The sequence below is a fragment of the Gavia stellata genome, chromosome 6, assembly GCF_030936135.1.
Source record: "Gavia stellata isolate bGavSte3 chromosome 6, bGavSte3.hap2, whole genome shotgun sequence".
Classification (NCBI taxonomy): domain Eukaryota; kingdom Metazoa; phylum Chordata; class Aves; order Gaviiformes; family Gaviidae; genus Gavia; species Gavia stellata.
In genome coordinates this window covers 28,102,188-28,128,192 of record NC_082599.1, presented here as the reverse complement: position 1 = coordinate 28,128,192, position 26,005 = coordinate 28,102,188, and the positions used below count along the sequence as shown (strand labels likewise).

At 41.7% G+C, this 26,005-nt stretch overlaps 1 protein-coding gene across 1 annotated transcript in view; it reads left to right on the top strand.

The window, feature by feature from the left end:
- The window catches only part of SLC25A13 (solute carrier family 25 member 13), a 77,926-nt gene extending 56,117 nt beyond the window's left edge, over window positions 1–21,809 (top strand). Inside the window, exons 13-17 of the mRNA XM_059818384.1 lie at window positions 3,604–3,744; window positions 15,526–15,664; window positions 19,441–19,599; window positions 19,680–19,770; window positions 20,651–21,809. Coding sequence (XP_059674367.1) covers window positions 3,604–3,744; window positions 15,526–15,664; window positions 19,441–19,599; window positions 19,680–19,770; window positions 20,651–20,840 — 720 coding nt within the window. The 3' untranslated portion in view covers window positions 20,841–21,809. The remainder of the gene's footprint in view (window positions 1–3,603; window positions 3,745–15,525; window positions 15,665–19,440; window positions 19,600–19,679; window positions 19,771–20,650) is intronic.
- Window positions 21,810–26,005: the final 4,196 nt, after the last annotated feature.

Genomic DNA, 26,005 nt, shown 5'->3' with positions numbered 1-26,005 from the left:
AAGTAATAGATTTGCTTTTACAGTCAGATTATTTGTTTCTTTAAAAAATGATTGGAAGAGGTGATAAGGAATTCAGAGTTGAGGGTATTCGGGTTTGTAACTTCAGTATAGAAAAATTGGTGTTACTGGGGATTATCTATATTAAACAGTTGTTAAAGTTGATTTTTTGTGACACTTAGTGGACAAATCATTAAGGTTGAGCAACCTGAGCTTAAACTGTGTTTAATGTGGCCCAAAAAATAGTTTTCAAATTCTGACCTTTGGGAGCATATTTTAAAATGAGATACACTTTCAACTGCAACAGTTAGGAAACAAGGCGGCGGTGTTCTTCAACTTTTGGCCAAACAGGATGAATGAGCAGGGTGATATGATGTGCTGATAATGTTTTGTCTGTTTTTTCCATAACAGTTTATACAAGCACCTTGAAGAGACTGGAAAAAATAGATTAATGAGATTTTTTCCATTGCATTCACTATGTAAAAACTCAGAAAGAAGGCAGAAGCCATGCTATTGTGATTAAAGCTACTGATTTGGATATCAGGATATATGGACACTCTTAACAAGTTGTGTGTGTTTGAGTTAGGGGGACACACGCACTGGGCATACAATTAACCTCTTTACCTCAAATCCTCTCTTGTAAAACTAGAGTTATTGTACTTTCCTCACAGGAGCAATGGGAGGAAGAAATACCATTTAATATTTATGAGACGCTTGCATACTATGATGATGAATAACACAATAGGAGTTACCAGTACTAGACAAGCAAGAAATCATTTCATTAGAGAGTATAGTAGCCATCTCCAGTTTGCTTCCCCCTCATTTTGAGAGTAAGGAGCTGCAGTTACCAGCATAGATGGTTAAATAACAGGGTGATAAAAGCTCCCTGCTAGGCAACTGTACTTGTTACCGCTAGAACTGCCTCTGCACTGGTTGATAACACCAGCCTTCCCCTCCATCACAAAGCAGGCAGGTGGTAGAAACCCTCCTACCAAGACCCTCTGTCAGGTATTGTCTGGCTCATTGCTTTCCGTTATTCACCATTTGATTTTTAGAGTGTATCTTTGATCAAATTTAGAGGATGACAAAGGTTGTTCAGGGAGTTCTGGGCTAGTGCCTAGACAGTTTTGTGGAAAGATTTCATTGGAAATGTCTAATGTCTTTCTTCAGACCTCCTTTGTGGGCAGCAAAGCTGATAGTCTTTTTCGCAATGCCTGATGCATGCAGGTCTCAGCGTTTTAAAAATTTGAATGCAGCAAGCTTGATTGTATGAGATGGGTAAATAATAGCATCCCCATTTTTCAAATAGCAAACTGAAGCAGAGGAAGTCTTGTGTGATTTACCCAGAGCCACAAACATATAATACTGCAAGTGTCGACGCAGCCAAGTTGGACATGCAAACATAAACATTTATATGTGCTAGCACCTGAAGTACTTCCCCTTCGTTTGAATTCAGAAATTATTTGCCTTTATTCTCCTTTAAAATCAGATACATGTTTCTATTTCCTTTCTTTAAATATGGCATTTGCTTATAAACATTTTTATAGATTTTTAAATTGCTCAGTGTTTTGGTGCATTAATAATAATAAATTAAACTTAATTTTGTTGTCGTCTTTTAAATTTTAATATGATTTTCCCATAGTGAAAATTAAAGGAACACTTCCCATGGAGTCATAGCACAATGAACTGCAAGAGTATCACTGAGAGAAAGCAGTTTATTTGTGATCAGTTGGTATGAGTTTTTAAGTAGTGTGTTTTAGAGGGTTTCTGTGGTATAGCAAACTTGCAAATGAACATTATCACCTGCAATTGGGATTTTATCCTTTTAAGAAGAAAATAAGTGTGATGGCATGTAGGAATGCTTAATATTTGTAATACATAAACCAAAATGTTTATTACATAGGAATTCGTAATTCACCATAAAGACCTTTCCAGGATTTTTTTTTATTTTGAGGCTTTGCAAGAGGAGTAGACAAGTAAAAGAAACTGTCTCAATTTTTGTTTTGCATGCTTACTGACTTAATATGTTTCAGTTTAAGTGCAAACTGAAGTCAGCATATGTGCCAAATAATTTATCAGTCTAATTCCTGATGGCAACAAGAATAGCAGTTTCATATGTACCAGGATTCTGGTTTGGTAAAAGCAGTTAAATTAAATTATGCCAATTTGAAAGTCAAAACCAGTTGAGTTACACAAGAGCATGCTTTTTCTGGTCAAAATAGGAAACATTTGGGATATTTTGGGGGTTATGTAAAGACTTTAATTTGTAACCACACTGTGTATGCTCAGTCTAAGTGGTAGACAAGAATAGTTGTTCGTGCGATTTGCCGTTTCTTCAGCACATTATTTAAACCATATTACTGTGCATATTTTTTATTTTGAATGATAGTTAATCTGAGCTATGATTAATGCTTTTAACAATTGGATAATTTTACAAAGATGTGCACATAGTGTTTACATACTAGACATGGCTAGATGCAAGTTCTTTTAAATGCAGCTTATTTAATTTTAGTCATTACCTTCTAGAAAAAAATAGTTCTTGTTTTGTTGTGGGGAGGGTGAGGGTTGCCCTTTGCATAGTTTGTGTGATTTCAGAACCTAGAGGAGGGCATAGCTGTTGGGCCACATAATTAAGAAATTAACAGAAGTTAGAATGACACTTTGTTGAATTTGGGCTAGATGGAGTTTGAATGAGTATTTTTTGAATACACTTAAGTAACCTTCATGTTGCCTTTTTTTTTCTTGTTTCAAATTTTTACCTCGGGATCTTTCAGTGCAGTAGAAAGGTTATGCCCTGCAGTACATATTGTGAATGAGATGAACGTTACTAGAACTATCTAAAATGCTTGTCACTGTTGTGTCTTAAAACTAACTTTCAAAATCAGTTGAGTGATATCTTCCCAACAAACGGAGACTGACATGTTAAAAACATTTAGCAGGTCTTGATTAATGGAATCCTTTGGTCTGTAGACCTTCTTTATTACCTGGTGCACAAATAATTATGTGGAGCTCAGACTCTTGAATCAAACAGCATTTAATGGCACTGAAATTGGTAGTTCAGTGGGGTTTTAAAATCACAAAAGGTATCTGCAGTTCTGTTCTTTGGAATCCATGTGTTCTTTGTTTTATGAACTCGTGCCAAAATTGAAAAAGCTTCTGCCAGACTTCTACTCTTCAATAGTATGTTTTCACTTTCTAAGTACTGGCATGCACATCGCAGTGTCTTTAGTTACTAATTCTTGCTTTCACTTCATTACTTGCTTTACAGTGTTCTTGGCTTGTCAGTATTGCTTAAATTGGTGTTGGTGAATGTATTCTTGCAGCAAGAATTGAGCTAGTGTCTGTCTGATGTACTGCAGTGTCCTGCAGCGGCTGACCTGCTTTCTCTGTTTTCCCTGACCGCTCATCTCGGGGTGTGTGTTGGGGGGGGTGTGTGTACGTTTCTTACCTTGTGAGCTGCAGTTTATTAGCTAATACTAAAACTTTTGTCTGCTAATAGCTTAACTGACTGCAGCAGGATAAAAAATGTCTCCTCTTGAATGTAACATGACATACGCTGCAAATAATATAGTGGGTTAATGTACTGCCTTCCACTTTTAATTTCAGGCTGGAGGTTCTCAAGTGATCTTTACCAATCCACTGGAAATTGTCAAGATTCGATTACAGGTGGCTGGAGAAATTACTACTGGTCCACGCGTTAGTGCCCTGACTGTATTAAGGGACTTAGGCTTCTTTGGTCTCTACAAGGTATGCTTTTTTTTATATATACACACATTAAAAGCCAATTATGAATATTTCAAATCAAAACATCATTTCATTGTTCCTGGAAACTTTCATACTTTTAAAAAAATTCTTCCTTATTGTGTGATATTATGTCTTCATTTTTCATTTCTAACTAAGGGAAGAAACTGTCTTGAGTTTTTGAGCATGTGGTTCTTGTGGATCTTTTCTCACTTCAGCAGGTGTAAGTATTGTTCATTGAGGATTAGTTTGTGATTCCTGATGTTCTGCCTGGTGTAAAAACAAACTTATTTTCATCTGCTTCATGATACAGAGCTTACAGTTTGGAGCTGTGCTTTTGCTCTTCTGTGTTTGATTCAGCAACTTTCCCAGATGTCATTGTTAATCTGGTGATGGGAATTAATTGCAGCACAATAATAGTGAAGAAATACAGGCAGTGGGAGCCCCGCATAAAAATGAACTACTAAAGCAAGCTTTCCCTTGCTAGTTCAGAAGAACATTGCCACAAATAATGTCAGAAAAAGCTGCTTTTGTGAGTGTATACTACAAACTCTACAGTTCTGCTTTCTACATTACTGTCCTCACATAGATATGTAAATATGTAGAAATAAAGTTAGGTTTAATGTTAGACTGCAGCAGGATTAGAAACATCTTCTGTTGAATCTAATAGGCTGTATGGTGCAAATAATTTAAAGGATTAACATACTGCCTTCTACTTTTAGTTGAAAGAGACTAGGTATGGGGTAGTATGAAAGGTCTTGGAGTACTTTGAGATAGCCATTACACACAGTACTGAAACAAAAATGTAATGAATGCCATATAAGGCAGAGCACCATGTGGTGTTTCTTCAGATTCTGCAGCCTACTTCTCGGGAGAAAGCTTTTACACTACCCATTTGTCCCGGTATTTCCAGTGCAGCAGGCAGTGTTCCTCTGTTTCTTATTTACAGCAGTGCAAGTGTAAACTGAAGATGCTTCAAAAACCACCAAATAGGCTCCATCCCCCTCCTCCACAATTTTTAAATTCCATCTCCATTTTTAAGCATCCAGTCCTTTAAATTGTTCTGTTAACATTACAAAGAGGAAGCCTGCATGCGAGTAGATGTATGTATGTTTTGGCCTGGAGAGAAGTTGCAGGTCTGAATAGGATTTAATGGGGAGTTTGTTTTCCCTTTAAATTGAATTGCTAATTTTTTAGGTGTTTTACTGAAGCTGATGCCATTGTGTAAACTCCTAGTAAATGGCATTATGGTGTTGATCAGGTCAACATTTACAACTGAAAACATGGATGTGGTAAACAGTGTGCATCCCTGAGGCTGTACAGGAATGGAGGGCAGCTACTGACTTTTACTTGGACTAGTAAATATAAAACATAAAACAAGAAAGAATGATGAACTAGTTTACTAAAGTTAGCATTTTTTAGAATTTTTTTTCTGCCCTGAATACCTGCTCTTGGTGGCTGAGCAGAATTTGCTGCATTTTTCCATTTTTAAATGACATTAATGTCTTGGGTCATATTATGAATTATTTCTGTTTTCTTAGATTAAATACTTGGTTAATATTTGTAAGGAATACACCTGAACAGGAGCTGGTTAGAGCTCTATGCTGCATTGAAACAGGCAGTTACTTAATCACAAGCTACACAGTTTCATTGGTTCATTCACGAAGTCCATTTACCTCCACAAAAAAGCCACAGAAGGGTTTAATTTTGTTTTGTTTTTACTCTTCTGTGGTCTCTGTTTCTGTCTCTCTCCACCCCTCCACCCCGCTCCTTGTGTTCATGTCCTTTTGTATGTCCAGTTTGGATTCATTGCCTACAAAAACTTGACTGATTTGTCAAAACTTAGAGAATTTAACCTGGCAAACACAAGCAATCACAACAGAACACAGGCCGCGTCAGAAAGCTTGTGTCCAAGTGCACCCTTAGTCATGGCTAGCTCTGTTATTGGGCAGGTTTGTGCTGTTGTCCACTAAACACTTTGGCAATGTAGCTGAAAAAAAATGGCAATCCTCTCTGCCCCCTCTCCCGTATGCCAGCAAGAGTGCTGGTGCAGCCACATGATGATCTGGAACAGGAAACTCATTAAAACTAAAGCCACCTCCTTCTTACAGCTTAGTTTGTTTTAAACCCAGACTAGCTTACTCTGTAGCTCCTCAGGATGGTTGTACCCAGGCGAAGGGAGGAATGGCTTTGTGGCATGGGGAACCCATCAGTCTGTATCAGAGGAGTTTTATAGTGCCTTGAACTGCTTGTGGAACAGCAGTGTTAGAGGCAAAAGCAGTCCTCTCCTGAATGCTTGTGCTGAAGCTGGCGGTGCTGGTGAGGCCAGGCAGGGATTAATAACTCATTGCATCAAAGTCACCAGCCCCAGTAAATGCCACCCAGAGACATCAGTAGTCTAAAATGAATTTCAGATGAGACTAGATTTGGTATCTCAAGCCCTGAATGTACTTGTTTTAGTAGATCTAAGTAAGACTCCATACATACTGCTGCAGAAGAACAAGAATAGATACTTCACAGAATCACTAAGGTTGGAAAAGACCTGCAAGATCATCAAGTCCAACCATGAACCAAAAAAAAAAAGAAACAAAAACCACAACACACCACCATGCCCATTAAGCCATGTCCCACAATGCCACGTCCACAAGTTCCTTGAATACCTCCAGGGAGGGTGACTCCACCACTTCCCTGGGCAATTTATTCCAGTGTGTCACCACTCTCTCAGTAAAGAAATTTTTCCTAATATCCAGTCTGGATCTCCCCTGGTGCAACTTGAGGCCATTTCCTCTTGTCCTGATACTTGTTTTAGAAGACATTTTTATTTGTGAATCTTGGAGTTTGTTTATAGGTTTAATGGGCCTTCATGTAAGTATTCCAGCTGTTTAAACACTGGCCTATCTTATTCATGGTTTAGGACCAACTGATTAACTTTCTAGACTTTTCATTTCAGGAATTTTCATTTGAAATAAATGGATGTCTCTTTTTTTCCCCCTAAGTTTTCTTTAAAAAATTGTTTAACAATCCAAAATTTAAATGTAGTATTTCATTTCACAGTTGATAAAAAAATGTTTTCATTTTTTTGCTGTTTGTTATGGCCTGAATTTATTTTCTGTTGTGTTTTTTTTTTTCTTTGTCTTTTGTGGCCAAAAGAAAGCAAAACCAACAAAAATTAACTACTTCATCAATTTTGGTTCAAGACCATAATGTTCCTCCTTTTCCACTTGACTTGTTAGAAATTCTTGTAAAACTGCTCTAAGAAGGGTTGACTGCAGTTTTCTACAGCAGTTTCCACCACTGACCACCCAAATAATTCACTTCTGATGTCTGTGTTAATGGATATCAAGTGCCTGTAGTGCTGTGTCCCTGGGAAAGGTGAAGATGGCCACCGTCTAAATAAGGCCAAGTAGGGTGGGATAGTGTGAGAAGCGGTACAGAGGGATGGGATCCTCTGTTGCTTACAGAATTTCCTTAAAGGTCCTACCTTGAGATGGGAACAAAAGGGATTCCGTCAACCTAACAGTTGGCTGGTGAGATCCACAGAGAGAAAAGATCAATGATTTGTCTGTACTGCCAGCAGTGGAGAAAATAGGCTTGTTATAGAGATAGAATAAATAGAGAGATATCACATATTTAACAGGAAGGTGGAGCCTAGAAGATGTGATGTTAACTTGAAACTAATATTAACATAATGATCATTTTTCAAAATAGGAGCATGGATATTTTTAAGCCATTGTTTATTTGTGATGAATGAGAACATTACCAACCAGTCTGCAAGCTCATAGTAGAGCTGAAGTGTTTCCATTGCTTGTCGATGTGAGTTTATTTCTGTGTTGATAAGTTACAAACCTCAAATCAGGACTGGTAATCCAGTGTGCTGCACACTGGCTTTTCTGTTTCTCTCGCACCGCTTTGTTGTTGTTTTGTTTACTGCATTGCAAGGACTGCAGTGGAAATTCTCTTTTCCCAGTTCAGAAATAAATCATCTTGAAAATTGTTCTTACCACCATAGATCAATTCAACTTGTTCTGCTTAGTTTCTATGCATCTTTTATGCTGAAGTTCGGGTGAAAATCTGTAAGAGTCCCATATAGTAGTCAGTGAGGAAGAATGTACTTTCATTAATTATAACTGCAGCCAGAAGATGCGAAGAATTACGTATATTGGTCTTAGCTTCATGAGGCAAATTCCTGCATGTCTTAACAAGATCTACTGCTTGTTGTTTGAATTCTTATATTTTGTATTAATTTCTACATATGAAGCACTTTCTGTGGATTTCAAAATAAAATGCCCCCACACCCCTGATATATGTAATTTCAGTGTTCCTGTCTTGCATTAACAGAGAAAACCAAGGCACAGACAAATAAATCTTATGCCTCATGTCAACAAATTAACAAAGGAAATGCTATGTAAACCCTTTTTGCATCCAGCTGAGTGACTCTTGTATTGATTATGATCGTAATTATCCCAGCATTCTAGTCCAAATGCATAGCCATTTGAGGATCACCGAGAAGCTGGGTTGGGTAGTTTTGATGCCCCTCTGCATTAGTGAGATTAATATTCTTTTGGGTCATTCATTGGCATGTTAACGTGGTGCTCTGCTGTGCTAGTGATGCAAAACAATGCACAGTAGTACTCTGCTGAGATCTCTGCTCTGTGCTCTGCTCTACTTGCAGACTTGATGTTGGAATCAGAATAATGTGTGTTGAAAGCCAGTCTGGAGGTCATCTGGGCAACCTGACGCAGTATTTGACCACCTCCATGGTTTAGAACAAACAAACAAAACCAAAAGACCCCCACCCTTTTTCTAATGCCTAATTGGAATTGTCCGTGTTCCAGCTTCTGTCCATTGCCTCTAATCCTTCCACTGCGCATCTCCAAGAAGACTTGTCTTCCCTGCACCCTCCCTTTAAGTAGCCGAAGAAAGCAATAAGGTCTCCCCCTAGCCTGCTCTTCTCGGAGTTGAGCACGCTGAGTTCCCTTGGCCTCTCCTTATACACCATGGGCTATCCAGATGGCTTGATGGCCCTGAACTGGACTCAGTCCAGTGTGGCAACATCTTTCTGGTACTGGCAAGACCAGAACTGGACAGAGGACTCCAGATGTGGTCTCACCAGTGCTGAATGGAGGGGAATAATCACTTCCCTTGCACCCTTGCTACTACAGCCCAGGGTGTGGCTGGCTGTCTTCACTGCAAAGAGGCATTGCTGACCCGTACTCAACTTGGCCACCAGTACCCTCCAGACTTTCTCCAAAGCTGCTTTCTGGCCACTCAGCCTGTGCTGCTGCACAGGACTATTCCAATCCAGATGCGGGACTTTGCATTTGCTGATTTGAACTTCGTGATGTTCTTGTCAGCCTATTTCTCCATCCTGTGAAGGTCTCTCTGAATAGCAGCCTTGCCCTACAGCACACTAGCTGCTTCCCCGATTCAGTATCATCCACTAATCTGCTGAGAGTGCAGCTCGTGTTCCACCGATTTAGCTATGAAGATACTATGGCAGACCATTCTAAAAGCCTTGCTCATAGTCAAGGTGCACAACATCCATTGCTGTCCCCTCATCCACAGGTCTGGCAAACAGGTTGGTCACTGTGATTTGGTAAATCCATATTGGTTGTTCCCAAATCTCTCTCTTGCCCTTCATATGCTTGGAAATGGCTTCCAGGAGCATTTGCTCCATAAACCTCCCAGGGACAGAGGTGTGCCCAAACAGCTTGTAGTTTCCCAGATTTTCCTTCTTGCTCTTCTTCAAGATGGGTGTGATGTTTGTCTTTTTCCAGTCATCAGAACCCCCTTGACTGACTTGACCTTTTGAAGGTAATAACAGCCTCACAACAACATCAGCCAGCTATCTCAGCACCATTGGAGGTATCTCTTCTGGTCTCACAGACCGTGTATGTGCAGATGGCTTAAGTGCTCTGTCTGTAGGTAATGCTGTGCTCCTGCAGCCTTTTCTGGTAACCTTATGGAGCTGAGAGGCCTGAGGGCAGATCTTACTAGTAAAAAGCAAGGCAAAAGTAACCTCTCTGCCTTTTCCATGTACTTCGTCACTAGGTTTCCTGCCCCCATTGAGCAATAGCCTCACAATTTAGTTAGTTGTCCTTTTGCTGCTCATGTACTTACAGCAGCCCTTTTTACTCCTCTTTCACATCCCTTACTAGATCCAACTCCAGCTGACCCTTGGCTTTTCTGACTCAATTGCTGCATGCCCAAGCAGTGGTTCTGTATTTCTCCTGGGTAGCCCGTACCCACCTCTGCTTCCTTTTTACTTTCTGCATTTGAGCTCAATCATGAGTTCCTTGTTCATCCATGCTGGCCTTCTGACATGGTTGCTCAGTCTTCTGCACAGTGGAATGGACCATCCTAGTGCTTTGAGGAGACCCTCCTTGAAGATCAGTATTATCTTGGTGTACCTTTGTAACTCTAAAAGTTTTTATTTGGGGAAAAATTGCTAACGCGGTGCATAGAGGTTCAGGTCAGATCATTTAAATCTCTCCTTCTCTTCGTCCCCCGGCAAAGAACTAAAGACCAGTAGGTCTGGAAAAACAGAGGGTTTTTTTCACTTCAACTAATTGTCCATCATAATAAGTACAACAATTTAAAGTCAAAGCTTCCTCCCAGACTCACTGTGCCTTCACTGGGTGTTCAGATACTAGCAATTCTGTAATGATACGCAGCTTAGAAATAAAATGCATGTTAAGTCCAGATTTGACAGATACAGCTTGTTAGGCTAACCACTGGGTTGAACCCCTGTAGTTCTTTAAAGCTAGAAAGCAAATATTTTTTTCTGACTTTGTCTGAAATTTTGAACTACTTGTGTATTTTTTTTTTTTTGTAATAAGTATTTTAAAACATTGTACTTCTCCAAACCCAGCTGCTCCTTTGGGGAGGCACATAACAGCACTTTTGCAGAAGGAATTTGATTCCTCTATTTGTCTTCTTTTTGCCAGTAATTGTTGCTGTGAAAGCAAGGGCATGGAAGCCTATGACTAGTCAATTCTTCTTTAGCTACAGATGTTCTGTAGATGACAGCTATTCTTAAAAATATAAAGACAACGTATCCCACTCAGGGAAGATATCATTTAACCTAAAGCAAAATGTCATTTGTGTCGGCAGAAATGGGAAAGGATACATTTCTGGTTTTCAATATTTTTAATAGATTTTATTTAATTTGTGGTCACAGTTGAATACTGAAGTAATTGTACAAGATTAGCTAATGTATTTTCTGTCTTCTGCCTGTCTTACACAGTAATATGCATAAAGTCCCATTAAAGTCCATTGAATTTATATTCTATTAGTTTCAAAAGACATCTTTAAAGTGCTCGTGTAGATGCACATTGTAAGTACACCTACTTATTTTGTACATCATAGAAACTCATATCCATATAATATCTGCCATAAAATGTTTAATAAAATATTACTCTTTTTATAAATAATCATTCTGAATAGTGCTTTACAGCGTAACAGACAGTGCCACTCCATAATTTTGCACAAAAAAAGTTATTCTGTGATCCCAAGAAGATGGTAAATAATACAGTAGTAAATGATTCTTTGAGGAAAGGATACGTTGGTTGTGGTAGTGTTTATGATGACAATTACTAGAAGTTATTTAGCTGAGATTTGTGCTTTGGCTGATATCGCTGACACAGTTTGCATTTCCAAAACTAGTCAGAAAAGCTTCCAAAAGTATCTTCTTTTTTTTTTTTTTTTTTTTGACAACTTCATAAATGGGTTTCTGGTGTTTTGACATGGAAAGTGTAATCTCAGGTAACAGGATGTGTACCAAGCTCCCACCTGGTCGCTTTGATAACAGCTGAAGTTTTTCACCTCTTGAAGTTGTAGGTTTACAGCAGGATGATAAACATATGGAACAGAGTAGTAAAAGTTTTGAGTTACATTTATTTGCATCTACCATACCTATTTGTGAATGTGTTCTCATATGTGAGAGCCTGCTCTTCATAAATTTTCTTTGAAAATAACAAAAAAAGAAAAGCCCTTCCAACTAAGTGCTCTAATTTTTGTCTGCAAACTAAATCTGAATTGCTGGCACAGCATTTAAATTAGTGTTTTATTCCTCTAACTTGATGTGCTAAGTCAGTTTCATATTTTGGTTGGTATAAATATATGTGAATAAAAACCTATAGCAACTTTTAAGGCAATGTCATTTTACAGTAGAAAAAATTACACCCCTTGAAAACAAATGCCAGTAATATTTGACTGACTGTTACAAAACTTGTTAGGTGCTGTTAGGGCTCTGATTCCAAAGGGTTAAGTCTGTAGTAAAACCCAAGAAGAATGCAAAATGATCAAGAAATGACATGCTGCCTATTGTTTGTTGCTATAGGATCAAAATAACAATTATACATGCCAAATAAATTCTAAACCTGTAAAGGAGAAAAAGAGGGGGTGGCTGTAAGTACAGGTGCCAGAAGCATTAAATAACCCTCTCAGACAAGGTGCACCACTGTTGTCTTGAATGCTGCTAGGTCCCCCCCAGTCTGGCATTTTTCCCCCTGCACTAGACAATGTGCATTCACTGCAGGAGACTAGGTTATGCCTGCGTCTCCCAGACCTGCCGGCTCCTTCTGCCCAACCCGACACAGAGGTGCCTTTGTCAGTATAATTACCCTCCCCTTGTAGTAGAAATAGTTTGTTTAGAGCCTTATTTGCAGGTAGAGCTGGTATAAGCAGGAATTAGCATGCTAAAGAACCTGCCTCAGCACTGACTTGGGCTTATTTATCCGAATCTTTGACAATCAGGGTTTTTTTTTTTTTTCCTCTGTTGGTTTATTCAGTGAGATACTATCCGAGATTAAGAGCTTTAATGTTATTAAAGAGATTGAAGATGGGAGCCAACTGGCTGCTGTGTGAGGGAGGCTCATGTCATGGTGTGTAGGATCTCCCAACAATTTCATGCCTGGCAGGTCTGCACCTTGGCTGCCAGAATAAACTCGGGCGGATGATCCTTACAGCTTTCTGGGGATTGATTAAAACTCCTTTTGGCTTTCAGCACGTTGTCCACATCAAAAAGGTGCGAGAAGTAAAATAAATGTTTCTTTTGCTTTTCAAGATACTGTGGCCAATCTCCCTAAGCCTTCCTAATTGGCCTAGGCTGGTTGCGGATGATTAACTTGAAGTTAAATGAGGCCTGCTTTTAAACATGCTTTCCCAAACTTTAAACGGAACGATGGGGGGAAACTTCAGACTGTTGTGATGCTGGACTGGAGCCAAGCTGGGTTATTATTAAAGTGGATCCAAGTTTTGATCCAGGTTTTGTTTACACTGAGCCAACTAAGTTGATGGACATCCCTCCCTCTCTGCGTACCTGAATGTGTATTATTAGTGATACTAACAATATGCTGGTTTTGCCCCATGAAAAGAGCCTTTTAATGAAGGGGGAGGAATATTAGCAGCTCGGATTGAGTTAAGAGTTGCTCGCATTTGGAGTTCATTGATTTCCTAAGTTATTTTAACTATGTCAAGATATTTCAGAGTATGAAAAAAATGCAGAGGAAAAAATGTGCTCAGTGTTTAATGACAACATTGCAAAGAAAATAGAAGTTATGTGCCCTGAGGGCAAAGGCAGCAAGGAGATTTGCTCTGAGGAAAAGCATACTCTAAAAATAAATCTTGGAAGAAACCGTGTCTGCCTGTGAATTTTTCGTTAGTGAGTTTCATAATTTTTCTGTGAGGTAGATAGAATGCAGACATTTGATCATTAAAAAGCTGGATTTTCATACAGAACTTGGTAAAACCCTAGTCTTTTCTTTTTATGTGAAGATTAAAGGTAAACTGTAAAACGGGCTTCTGTTGCACAGGAGAGGCCAGAATTCTTGTGTCTCTGGTGAATACAAAAGATTCACCCTTCTGTGTGCCCTCAAGGTAAAGTGTATGGGCTTTGCAGGTAATTTTGAGAGGAGAATCCGGCCCAGCATCACTTTGTTCCATGGCTGATAACCCCATTTGGCACAGGCGAACAGCGGAGCAGCTGCAACGGCAGCGCTTTGAGTTCCTTTATGGCGTTTTCCTTAGTGTGTCTAGAAGGGCATAACGAGAACCAGTGACTGGCAGCATAGATCAGACAAATCCAGCTGAGCAACAAGGCAAAGGGTCTTAACAGCAGGAGTCATTAACCTCCGAATGGACTGTTGGGGGAAGCAGTCAGTTCTTAGTCTGAAAACGTCAAGAAATAAGCTGAGAAAGTGTGGTGGAAAGCAGCTGGGTTTGGAGCAGAGTGTGTTGTGCTCACTGTGCTCGGTAACTGAATCTGTGACACAGAAAGCCTGACTAGATGTAATGGCTGTTTTTAGACAAATCTTTATTTTCTCAGAGGCATTCTCTGACTGCAAACTGCACGTATTAGCATCTCCTGTGAACTGGCTCGCAGGACCTGGTTTTCCTGTCACACATCCTGCTCGCCCGCCCCTGCCTTGCCTCACTGAAAGGTGACTTTTCAGTTTTTCTGACACCTTGCAGCTCTTGCGTCTTTGCTTGATAACCAGCATCCAACTTGGATAAGCAGTATATTTTAACTGCTGTTACAGTACAAGCTAAGCTTACAGATCTGTGCAGGCATGTCATTAGATTTAATTAAATCCTGTGGATATTCGTATGTCCCCTGTGAAATATCTGGCACTGAGCCATGCCCTGGTAGACCTGTACACAAGAGAAGTACAGTAACAAGGGCACCCCGGGAAGGCTCGTGGATGAACTTCAAGCAGTTTCACCACAACTCCACACTCGTGTCAAAGAGAGGAGTCTTAGGCGCATGTCCAAGCCATTTCTTTCTCAAGCTTGGAAGATTTTACCTATTTTCCAAAGCCACCTCCTGTTTGTGCCTTTCTGTCCGTCTCAGTCCTGGTGTGTCAGGCTCTGGTGTCCTCTGGATCTCCATATTGAGGAGAGGCAGATTGCAAGTCCCTTTTGCTGTTGGAACACGGGTATTATTTGGTATTTTATTTCGGTTGCCTCCCCTCGTGGCTTTTTTGCTTTCCCCCTGCTTGAAAAACAGTTGATTAATTGCTGCTACCCCAAAACTTTCCTTGCCTATTTGCCAACCTCTTAGGTTTGAAACCAGCTGTATTGCTGGTAACTTTGTTGGCTGTTTGTACCACGTACAAAATTGATAGCAAGGCAGATTTAACAGTAAGAGCTGAAACTTATTTGAAACAAGCTGTATCCCAGATCACCTGTACTTCAAAAATCACAAGGAAATGATCCTGTTACTGTTCTGCGGAAGAGTTAGTATTACAGCCCTACTCTCTTTCTTTGGCTCTTTCCCTCAATTTGTGTGGCGTTATCAATTGCAATGTCTGCATAGACGCATGGACTGGGCACTATCTTCCCTGAAGTATTTATTTTAATTGGGAATGAGAGGGGACAGACCTGTCCTGTGGCTCAATTGTCTTCAGACACATCCTAAACTCCCACTACAGGTGCATGGCTACAGCGTCAATTATTTAAAATTCTGCAAAGGTGTTATCCGAGTTTACTCCAAACATGACATTTTCTCTATTACCAGCAAATAACTACAGTACTGGGGAGTGAGGGAGAAAAAGTAGACAAGATAAATACAATGACAGAAATTACTGAACCGAGAAACAATACACAGACACTCCTCCGCAGGATGAAATACATGGATCTCTCAAAATTTTGAGAGAAGGAATTGCTTTTTCTATAAACCCTTTGCAACAAAACAAAAGAATTACGATGTTGCTCTGTTCTCTGGTGTTCATAGTTCATCATGTTAAATTTGCTCATTCTCAAAACTTGTTCTCTTTTTCAACACAGGGTGCTAAGGCATGTTTTTTGCGTGATATCCCCTTCTCTGCCATTTACTTCCCCTGTTATGCTCATTTGAAAGCTTCATTTGCAAATGAAGATGGGAGGGTTAGCCCTGGAAATCTGCTCTTGGCTGGATCAATAGCTGGTAAGTGCCCAGATTTCTTTTTGCATGCCACTGTGTTGCATCTGCAGTGCAATAGTTACGGCAGTGAGAACTTTGAAAAGCTCAGAAGAACTGTACGCGCTTTGCAACCTTGTGCCCAAATAACAGAAAGCTACCACACTGTAGGGTGAGTTGATGTTAAAAATAAAGATACTGTAAGTTCCTGGTATAATGACAATGTTCAGGAGGAAAAACAAAGGGAAGGATTTAAGTGCTGATGTTTTGTCATCGTGTATCATCTTTCTTTGTGAAGTTACTGTGCCATTTTTGTTTGTGGCTGGCTGACGGGTAAAGTTTTGTTGAAATGGTTTATAAATAAAATCACAGCATTTGTGAAATTCTTTATGATCAAAGGAATCTTGAATTTTGGTATGTGGAGTCCAAAAGCCATGCTGGCAATACAGCTCTCCGAACACAATGACATAGCCTGTGACAAAATTATGATAATTACTTGCTACCCACAGTATCCCATGCAGTTACTGGGCTTTGTGAGGATATTACCTTTTTTTTTTTGATATATTAAATAGAACAGAAAAGCTTGAAAGCATTTCTGTTGTGCCACAGGTTGCTGATTCCTAGCGTATTCAGATGTGACAGAGATGCTGAGTGTGATCTTGAGCACTTGCTTGTTTTAGTCTGCTACATAGTGGATAGGAGAGCCAAATCATGCTTAACTTGTCACAGATGCATTTAACTTGAGTGCGCCAGAGCCTAAGGGAAAACACAGAGACACACTTTGTAGCCTCAGCTTGCCTTTGTGTCTGCTGCGTAGCTGGTCCCTGGCGTGGCACCCAGTTTCTACACCCAAAGGGGACCACCATTTGGTAGCTGCCTTCTGGAGAGGGCAGTTTGAGAGTCCTGCTCCTGCTATGTCCAAGGTTTTCCCTTCAGGAAACAAATGGGCTTGAAAATTTGTGCAACAAGACCTTTGAGGGAGTGCATAGCAAGCAGGAGGGCTCCCATCAGCAGGTATTGCCATCGTGTTCACTGGGGGCTGCTTGGTCTTTCTGAGCTGCAGCCAAGTTCTTCCTCCAGCGTGGCCCCTGACAGGCTGCTGCGACCTGCCGGGTGAGAAAAATGATGGAGTAGCATGAATCCAGTACAGATAGATTGTTGGTGGTTTTCTCATTTGATTTTAAGCTTTCTTCTCCCTGGGGAAACTGTTCTTGGTCAGGATTATACACGAGGCTGTGTCTCTTGAAGAGCCAGGGACCTTTTATGGCCAGTATCTGGGCTTAGGATATAGCCAAAGCCTGACGGTGCAGATCAGTTAATCTGTTTTGTTGAAGCATATAGCTTCAGCTCTTTGGATTTGCTCTGTATTCAGTAGCTCGTAGTCCAGAGGAATTGACCTGGCCCTAGGAAAACCAGCTGTGTTCAAATGACTGGTGCTTAAAAAACCCTTGTCCTCTCCCCTCCCCCACCCCAAACCAGAGCCAGCCTCCAAGCCTCCCAACAGGAGCTTACAACCAGCTTATTTCTCACCCATTTTAATGGAACAAAACAATTTTTGAACTTTAGATCATATTTACAGACTTGAAACATAAGCTGGCATTTTTAAGTCAAGTAATTTCTTAGATTTTCCTATTTTTCTCTTTCTAGCCATTGTCAGGTGATTGCAGACTGAGATAACCGTCCCTTTGAAGTTCAGGCACAGAAGCAGTCTTTATTGTTGCTGATACGGCTTACCAAACTAGCTATAATGTGAATTTTATCCAGTGCTTCCTGTGAATCCCATCCTAGGTTAACTCTCATGAGCAAATTACAGTGTTAAAGATACAACACTCATTGTACTATTTACAAAAACAAGGAATTTCTTTTATTGGGTACACGTAAAGCGCGGTAGGGGCGTATGTGTCCCCTGTTTTGCCGCAAGAAAGTCAAGGGAAAGACAAAACAAAACCCCCACCACCTGTGAAACGCTGGCTGGGTCTCTGGGCTGATGACTCGGCTCTGGCTGGGGATCTCGCCTGGTCATTGGACTTCAGATGTGTGCAGGAGCTCTGTCTGGATGTGGGAAACTCCACCTTTCCACAGCGCTGCGGTGCTGGCTTGTTCAAGCTGGCCGTGCTCAGATGTGCACCTGCGTCCTTTGCCAGTGGGTGTTGCTTGTGCTGGGTATATTTTCTTCCTTTTCGTTGTTGTTAGGGACATGTGCAACATGCATGTCATCTAGCTTGATCTGCTTCTGGTTTTCACTGTTCACCAGATGTCTCAACCTGTTGTGCCGCGGCATTTTCTGCGATGATTCTAGTATCAGCTACAGGATCTCTCCTTAATTTGCTCCATCTGCTTATTGCCTCCATGAACTTCCTTCTCCTCCCCTCACTCCTTTTTTTTATTGTCAGCTCCTGCTGTGCCATTTGTCTCATTTCGATTGTAAGCTCCTCACGGCAGCAACCTGTAAATTTTTATTTGTCTGTAAAGTCTTTTGTCCTGTACACATAGCTCCTAAAAACAGGATTAAAAACATCTTTAACTGCAAAATATCCTCAGTAATAAGGAATGAGGAATAAGGAGATGGAAGTCAACATGTAGTAAGCAGAATTGTTTCTAAGTACGTCCTTTGGTTTTCCTTGAAAACACTGGTTGGCTTTTGAAGGACAAAAGTCCAGCTTTAAATGAAGACTCAACCAATATCCTGGTGTGGGTAAGGCTAAACAAAGAGGAATTTCAACATTTCTGGAGTTCAGAAACATTTATTGGGTTTTAGCACTTGCCTGCCAGACTGACCACTGTGCAAGTTCAGCTCATGCGTTATTTTGGGGGTCCAGGAGAGGAGGAGGAATTCTTAATTTGGTGATAAGCACAGGCTTAATCTCTCAGAGCACTCTGCAGGAAGGGTGCTCTGGTGCTTGAAGCCAGACCATGCTGGTTTGGACAAAAGTTGTTACAGAATTATTAAGCCTTAAAAAAAAAAAAGCAAAGGAGATTTATGCATCTACATCTGACCAAGTTGGTTTGGAACAGATGCAGAATGGAAAAGTAATAAAACCGTAAGAGACAGTGTCTTCTGGGTACAGTCTCGGCGCTTTTTTTTTGGCTTCTTTTTTTTTTTTTTCCCAATTCTAAACATGGGCAGCCGCAGTTTGGATAGGAATGATTTTAGAAATACCATCCATTTGTAATTTGGTATTATTTGCTTTCAGTTGATTATCTGCCAGGGTAAATTTAAATCTTCCTCCAAGTGTTCTGCTGAGGATGTCAGCTGTGGCTTTGCAGATGAGCAGTCTGCTATTCCTAATGAGAAGAATGACCCTTTTTTTAAACCTTAGCTCTCATGCCTTGCTAAGTGTGCACGGCATTATCTGTTTCTTGGTGACACTGCTGCGTTGGGGGGGGGGGTGTGTGTGTGTGCGTGTACAGGCTATTGTAGCACACACAGTGTTCAACCAGAATGCCAGGAACCACAGAGAGGCATGAAAAGGAAAGGGAAAGATTGACCTCACCTCCAAAAACTTTGTGCTTATTAAATATGCAAGTTTCTGGTTAGCGCTGAAAAATCGAGCCCGTGCCTCCCAGCTCGGCAGGAAGCATGCGATATGGTTCTTCCTCTAGGAGAAGCTCTCTCTGAGTGAAGCCACGTCCTCAACGGCTGCCTCTTGTTGCTTGTTCTGGTTCTCAGCTTCTGCTTAAATCAAATGTGGCTGGATTCTCCCGATGTAAGGACGAAAGGCACGGTTACCCCTGGGTAAACGAGGTGTGCAGCATGTGTGACAAGTCAGTGGTACCCACCTGATGATTTTTGTGTTGTGTAGGTATGCCTGCAGCCTCTCTGGTGACTCCTGCAGATGTGATCAAAACAAGACTTCAGGTGGCAGCCCGGGCAGGACAGACCACCTACAGTGGTGTCGTAGACTGTTTTGTGAAGATCCTTCGAGAGGAAGGTCCAAAGGCTCTGTGGAAAGGAGCAGGAGGTGCGTAAAAGAGCTTTGATTACTAAGTGATTTCTAATTGTGGTTTTTGTCACTTAGGAATTCTTCTCTTTTCTTTCAAGCTCGTGTATTTCGATCTTCTCCTCAGTTTGGTGTAACCCTGGTGACTTACGAGCTACTGCAGAGATGGTTTTATGTGGACTTCGGGGGAGTGTAAGTATGTGGTGTCTGAATCTGCCTGGAGCCCTGAAGCTGCACTTGGTTCTGTGTGGGTCTTGGTGCTCCTCAACACGTCAGAGTCAGGGTCTTGCTATTATGGAGGACACATTGCAAAGGCTTTGTAAATATTATTTAAGCCACACTACAGTGATGGAGGTTAGGGTGATATTCCAGTACCTTTTCACAGCAAGACATTGCCACATTTTATATCACCATTTCAAGCTGGGGACCTGTGTTAGTGTAAACGGAGACAGTGAGAGGCTAAATAATGGGCTGGGGATATAACCGCAGGGGAAATGTGACGCCTGCCAGGTCAGGATACGCTCTGCATTAGTCCTCATTAGTTCGGTGGAGGAGCTGTGCTGCTGATTAGGCAGGTCATTTGACACCCAAAGAAGTCTATAGGTGTCACCAAGTCCAAAACCTATTTGTTGGAGCTTCAGCTCTGCCTCCTGTCTTTGTTGATGATACAGATGGATGTGCATATTGCTTTTTACCCTGATCCTAGGAGCGGCTGCAGACCATTTATGAAGCTTTGGGGACAGTAGTTTGAAAGCCACCACAAAAATTTCTTAAACTCTGCTAGGTTCCTGGACTGGTTGCGCACAGTAACAGAGACTTACGAACCCCTGCTCCCCCACACTGCTCTTTTAAATAATGCACCACAAATTTTATGTGGATTTGACTCTACTCAATCAACATGAAGGCTCTTAACTGTTCTGGAGGGTATTTCTCATTACATTGTAGCCTTTAATCTAGTTACTTACTGGGAGGTACACTCAGATGTCTCATTCAGCTTACTTTATGGAGGAGATTTTTGTGAGTACTGGTTTTACTCTATGGAAATTAATTTATTACTTTTATTATTTTGCAGAAAACCAGCTGGATCAGAGCCAGTTCCTAAATCTAGGATCACGCTCCCTGCTCCTAACCCTGACCATGTTGGTGGTTATAAATTGGCAGTTGCCACTTTTGCAGGGATTGAAAACAAGTTTGGACTTTACCTACCTCGGTTTAAGCCATCGCCACCTACCTCAAAGGCTGCTGCAGCAGTAGGACCCTAAAGTTTTTTGCTGTAGGTTTTTTGTTATTAGTTGGGAAAGAGCCACTTTTCTAATTGGTTAATACTTTGTTCCTTTAGCTTCTCATCATATAACAGTTTAGCTTCATTTGAGTTTTAAGGCAGTTTTCATCTTAAATGTAATCATTTGTCTTTGTGCTTCCTTAACCAGATCACTGTGAAATTCTTACCAGTTGTTTTAAGTTTGGGACCATGAATGTATTTGTCCACATCTGACATGTACTTGTGTTGGGAAGACACTAATTTTAGGTTCTGTTTATTGGGGAGGGCTGGGTGAGAGCTGTGAACCAGATCATCTTACAGGCAATGCTCGGTTGCAGATTACCAGGGCGGATGTCACACATCATCACTCAGATGGAAAAACTCAGTGGATATCACGGTGCTCAAAGTGGAATGATTTTGACTGTACATGTAAATTGGTTATAAACTTAGTGCGTGACTGTAGAGGTCAGCAAATATATACCCGGTACCTAAGTATGCAAGTACAGCTTCAACTTTTTAAATATGTATACGCACAAGTTCTGTTTCTGGATTGTATTATGAAGCTTTTATGTGGAACATGTTTTTGTAATGGAAACCACATTTATAAATGTTTAGCCGTTGTATTATGTTACTGGTATCAAAATGCTCAAAAGAAAGTGTTATTGTCCATAGTCTTTGCACTTTATGGCAGAACTTTTGGCATTCTACTACACATACAAGGAAATTTCATAACTAGGTGCCTATCTTGGGTTGCTGGTGTTTGGAATTCAGTTTGTATATGCACTTCTATAGTAAAACGCTGCTTGTTTAAATAACTGCAATAGAAAATTCATGCACTGTATCAATGGTACCTGCCTTAACTGCTGGCTTGTAATTGGCAAATAGGTGGTTTCAGATTCTTATTTACTTCATTGAGTCAAAAGAGATTAAAATACTCTAAAAGAAAAGATTTTACTTAATTTTTGGTGCCTTGCACAGTGTTTAGAAAATTATGTATTTATGAAGGTAGAAATAAACCTTTCAAACAGATGCACACATGGTATTCTGTTATGGAAACAGTGTAGTACATCAAATGTCTTGTTCAACTTCAGTTATAAAGTTAGGTTAAGATAAAGTTGATATTTGGACATGTAGGCTATAAAAACACCTGCAGCTTGAGAACAAATTACCTGAATTCCCCTGTGTAGAAAAGACATCTGTTGGTGTAGATGTCACTGAAAAAAAGAAATTTTTCCTTGGTCAAAAACCAGGATTGGAGTAAGCTTTGATATTTTGACCTTTACTTTTTGGGGGAGGTTCATGTGTTTATGAACAGTCTGACTACTTAGTTGAAGGTACTGTTGGGTGTCTTATGTGATACCTCTTAAGACCAGGAAGAATTTGATATTGCTTGTCTTCTTGGGGTGGGTGCCTTCAACATTGACTGTAAATTGAGGGAATGCATAGATGCAGTATCTTTGCAGAAGAATGAGTTAGGTATGCAGTATCACATTGTTGTACTGTAATTTGTGGAAATACTGAAATGGAAATCACTCTATTATTGTATTTGTGTTTGGGTCATCATGAAAATTATTCTCTTGGACTAATTTGTGTTTTGAAGTTCCCAGTGAAATGGAGTTGTGGCAGGAGTAGCATCTGCAGTACTCATGCACGTGAAAGCAAGGGGACATGACGACACCTAACTGCTGCTGCATCTTGGAGTCTGGCTAAACCAGTGTGCAGAGACTGCGCTGGGCTCTTGACAGCCGCTGGCTGCTACCTCTCAACCCTGTATATCTGAGTGTCCCTAAATGACAGCTCCTTCGTTTCAGAAGTGGGAAAAGAAAGCTGCCCCTTGTATTACTCCAAAATTAACTGTCAGGATTTTTGGTTAAGGCTTGTCATAAAAGTTAAACTTTCTCACTGGGAGCTGCCTGTGCTTGACACTTGAGATTTTAGGCTATTTAGGAGCTGGTTTTACACTTCACCCGTCACTTTTGCCTGACGTACCTTTTCAAGGGTTTCTGTGGAAAGTGAGCGGCTCAGGAAGATGTCCAAGTACTGAGCTGCACGTTCGCCTGGTCCAGGAGAGGAAGCGCCTGGCCACGTGCATGGGTTCAGCCAGCAGCTGCTCTCTCCTCGCACAGCCTGGAGAGGGACACCCAGGCTGCACCGGCCAGAGCACATCCCTCTGCTGCCTCACGCCGAACCCCAGCACAGCCAGGGCCTTGCAGCCGGGAACGGAAGAAGAATTAGAGCTGGGTTATTGTAAGACTTGCACAACTTCTTGGCTCATGTGATAAAGACTGTTGCTTGTGTTTTACAAAGCGAATCATAACTTGGACCGATTCCCCTGCCTACTGGTGCCCTATCTTTCCCAGGCCTGGCAGTGTATTTATGACTTATCCTTTATTCCAGGGATGAAGGGACAAAGCTCCCAGCCCAGGGACAAAGCTCAGGCACAGCTCTCCTATGGCAGGTCCATCTCAGAAGGCCACAGCCTTCAACTTCTCCCTGGCAGGCAGATGAGCAAGGCTGGACTGACACCACCACCTCCCATGGTGCCCCATTCCTTCCCCATTCACTGTCTTTCGGGGGGTTGTTCAGTCCTTCTGCCCTTGTTTCAGGGCCAGTAGAGGATGGAGGCAGTGGCAGAAGGGCTGAAGAGCCAGCAGCTGCTTCATTAACATGCAACCCAGTTCAAAGCCTTTCAAAGCACTACGGCTCTGCCCAGAGACCTTGGGGAAGATCTGTGCCCACAGTCGGCTTCCTCCAGACACAAAAGGATGCATTCCTGCTCTGAAAAGCTTACAGGCCAAGAAATTGTCAGATTGCCTTACAAACAAACAAAGGGCCCCAAGGACAATGTTTAGATGTTTGTCCTCTTCGGGTTTCTGGGTGGATTATGCAAAGTGTGGGAGGAACGGGATAAAATGTAACCTCGCTTGGCAGGGCTTACAGAAAAAAGAAATTATCAAATATTGATGATGTTACCTATCAGTGTGAGAGTGGAGTGGGGGTGTCTCTGAAGCAGTTACCCTGTATTTGTGTTTCTTGGTCCAGCAGAAGCTCAGGGATGCTTTTCTGCCTGGTCCCCAGGGAATGGGCTGGGTTTAAGCTGACTTAATATTGACAGTTTGCAGAGACGCTTTTGTGAGCAAACATACCACACACTTCAAAAATAACTTGGGCAGGTTTTTCTAAACCTGCTAAAAATACGAAACCCGACAAACCGCTCTGCATCTTCCTTAGGAGGGGACAGCCTTCTTGGGAATGTCCCTGCCATACACTCCACGATGTACACGCATGGCACACTGCTTACTGCTTTAATGGTTTAGAATATAGAAATCTCAAGACATTTGTATTTTAAGTGTCTCCAGAAAGCTTCAAACACAGCAAATAACACAGAGGCAGCCTGGGATGAAGTGGTTTCTTTAATGCCATGTGCTGCAGGGCAGCGGAGAGCTCAGGCTGTGAGCATGGGCAGCCCTTCCCAGTGCTGAACACAAGGATGTCCTCAAGGTGTCTGTTGCCCTTCAGACAGAAATGGCATTTTAAGATGCATATTCATAATTTTAACTGCTCCTTGCACTATTCCTCATTGCCCTGGGAAGCAGTACCATTGCTTGCAAGATATGTTCTGGTTGTTCCAGTTATATTGCAAAGGGCTGCCTGGCCTCCTTCTGTGCTCGCTTACTCCCCAGGATGTGCAGCCAGTGCATATCAGGCATGGTGGTGCTACTACAGAAGTAGCTCTGCTTATGACTTTTTGAAGGAGAACCAGTCCTGTAAGCTTCCTGAGGACATGCTGCTACTCCTGGAAGAGGCGCTATTAGGCACAGAGTCCTTCATTAGGACTGATGCTGCCCTGGTGATAGCAGAGTCTCCTCTGTCTGTCACTGGTCAGTGGGGACCATCCCACTCTACATGGGATGCTGTCTTGCTCTGTGAGGGGTTTCTAGTCTTCTGCTGTGTTTGCTTTGTATCTAAGGTTGCTAAAACTCTTGAGAGCTTTTCCCATAGGTTTTGTGTGAAGGAACCTACTCCCAGTTGTTTTCACAGCACTAGAGATGCAGGCTGTCATTTGCAGTAAGAGCTCATGATGTTCCAGGACATGCTAGGGGCTCCTGTGTTTTCAGAAGTAGCAAATGCTTGGGCCATTGGTTTTGAGACCCAGGAGGAAGTGCCTTTCATCTTGGAAGATTCACTGTGGAGCACTGCCAAGTACTCTGTGAAAAATGCTGCAGGTCCTGAATCATTGCGACCCAGCACCATTTGTCCCGCATGCCTTCTCTCTTTGAAGTAACAAGCTTGAGGCAACTGCTGAGCCGAATCTCAAGCAGCAAACACTTGCTCTGGTGGCCTTTCCATGGAGATGTCTGTGGTGCTTTCAGACTTGGGAGGTAGCCCATTTCATTTTCACCTTTCAAGCATCCACTTGGTCCAAGTGCTGTTATTTACATGATGGGGCTGGCATTTGGTTTTTGTGTGTCCTGGCCAGATTCTAGGTTGGCCAATGCTGTGCACATGCTCCTTCAGTGTGCCCTGGCCATCATCTTCATCTGTTACCATGGGGGTCTCTTGAACAGAGTACATAACACGAAGGTGAAGAAACCCTGCTTCCGCTTTTAGATAATGCCTTCAGCTCCCACCCCCAGTGCCACCTGCCATGTGTCCCCATGTCCTTTTGCAGCTCCTTTCAGAACAAATCCCAAGTCCCTGGCCACGCCATTCCTCTGCCTCTCACTTGTGTTGGTGTGGCTTTGATCCTTGGCACCAAAATCAAGGGAGGCTCTGGTCTTCATCAAGCACAGGACAGTTGTCTCTTCCACATCCACCTCACAGTCCTCCATCCTAGACCTCAATTCAGCCTTCCCCTTCTCAGCCCACATTGCTCCTCTTCACGTGACACTTGCCTGCTCCTTCCTTGCTTGGGTTTGGTCTTTCTTACCCTTCTGGTTATGATGCGCTTTCCAGCTCAGTCTGAGCACACGATTTTTGTCCTTCACAGCAAGCTCACTTGCAATGGCCCCACAGTAGGGCCAGGCTGTTTTCTAACTCATTCCATGCCTGGAGCAGGCGTGGCAGCAGCTCGGCAGTGCTAGATAGAGCATGGGGTGTACTCTTCATGCTCTTCCTTCTGGTCTCTGGATGTTTGTAGGCAAAAGAGCCTGGAGAAGCAGCTTT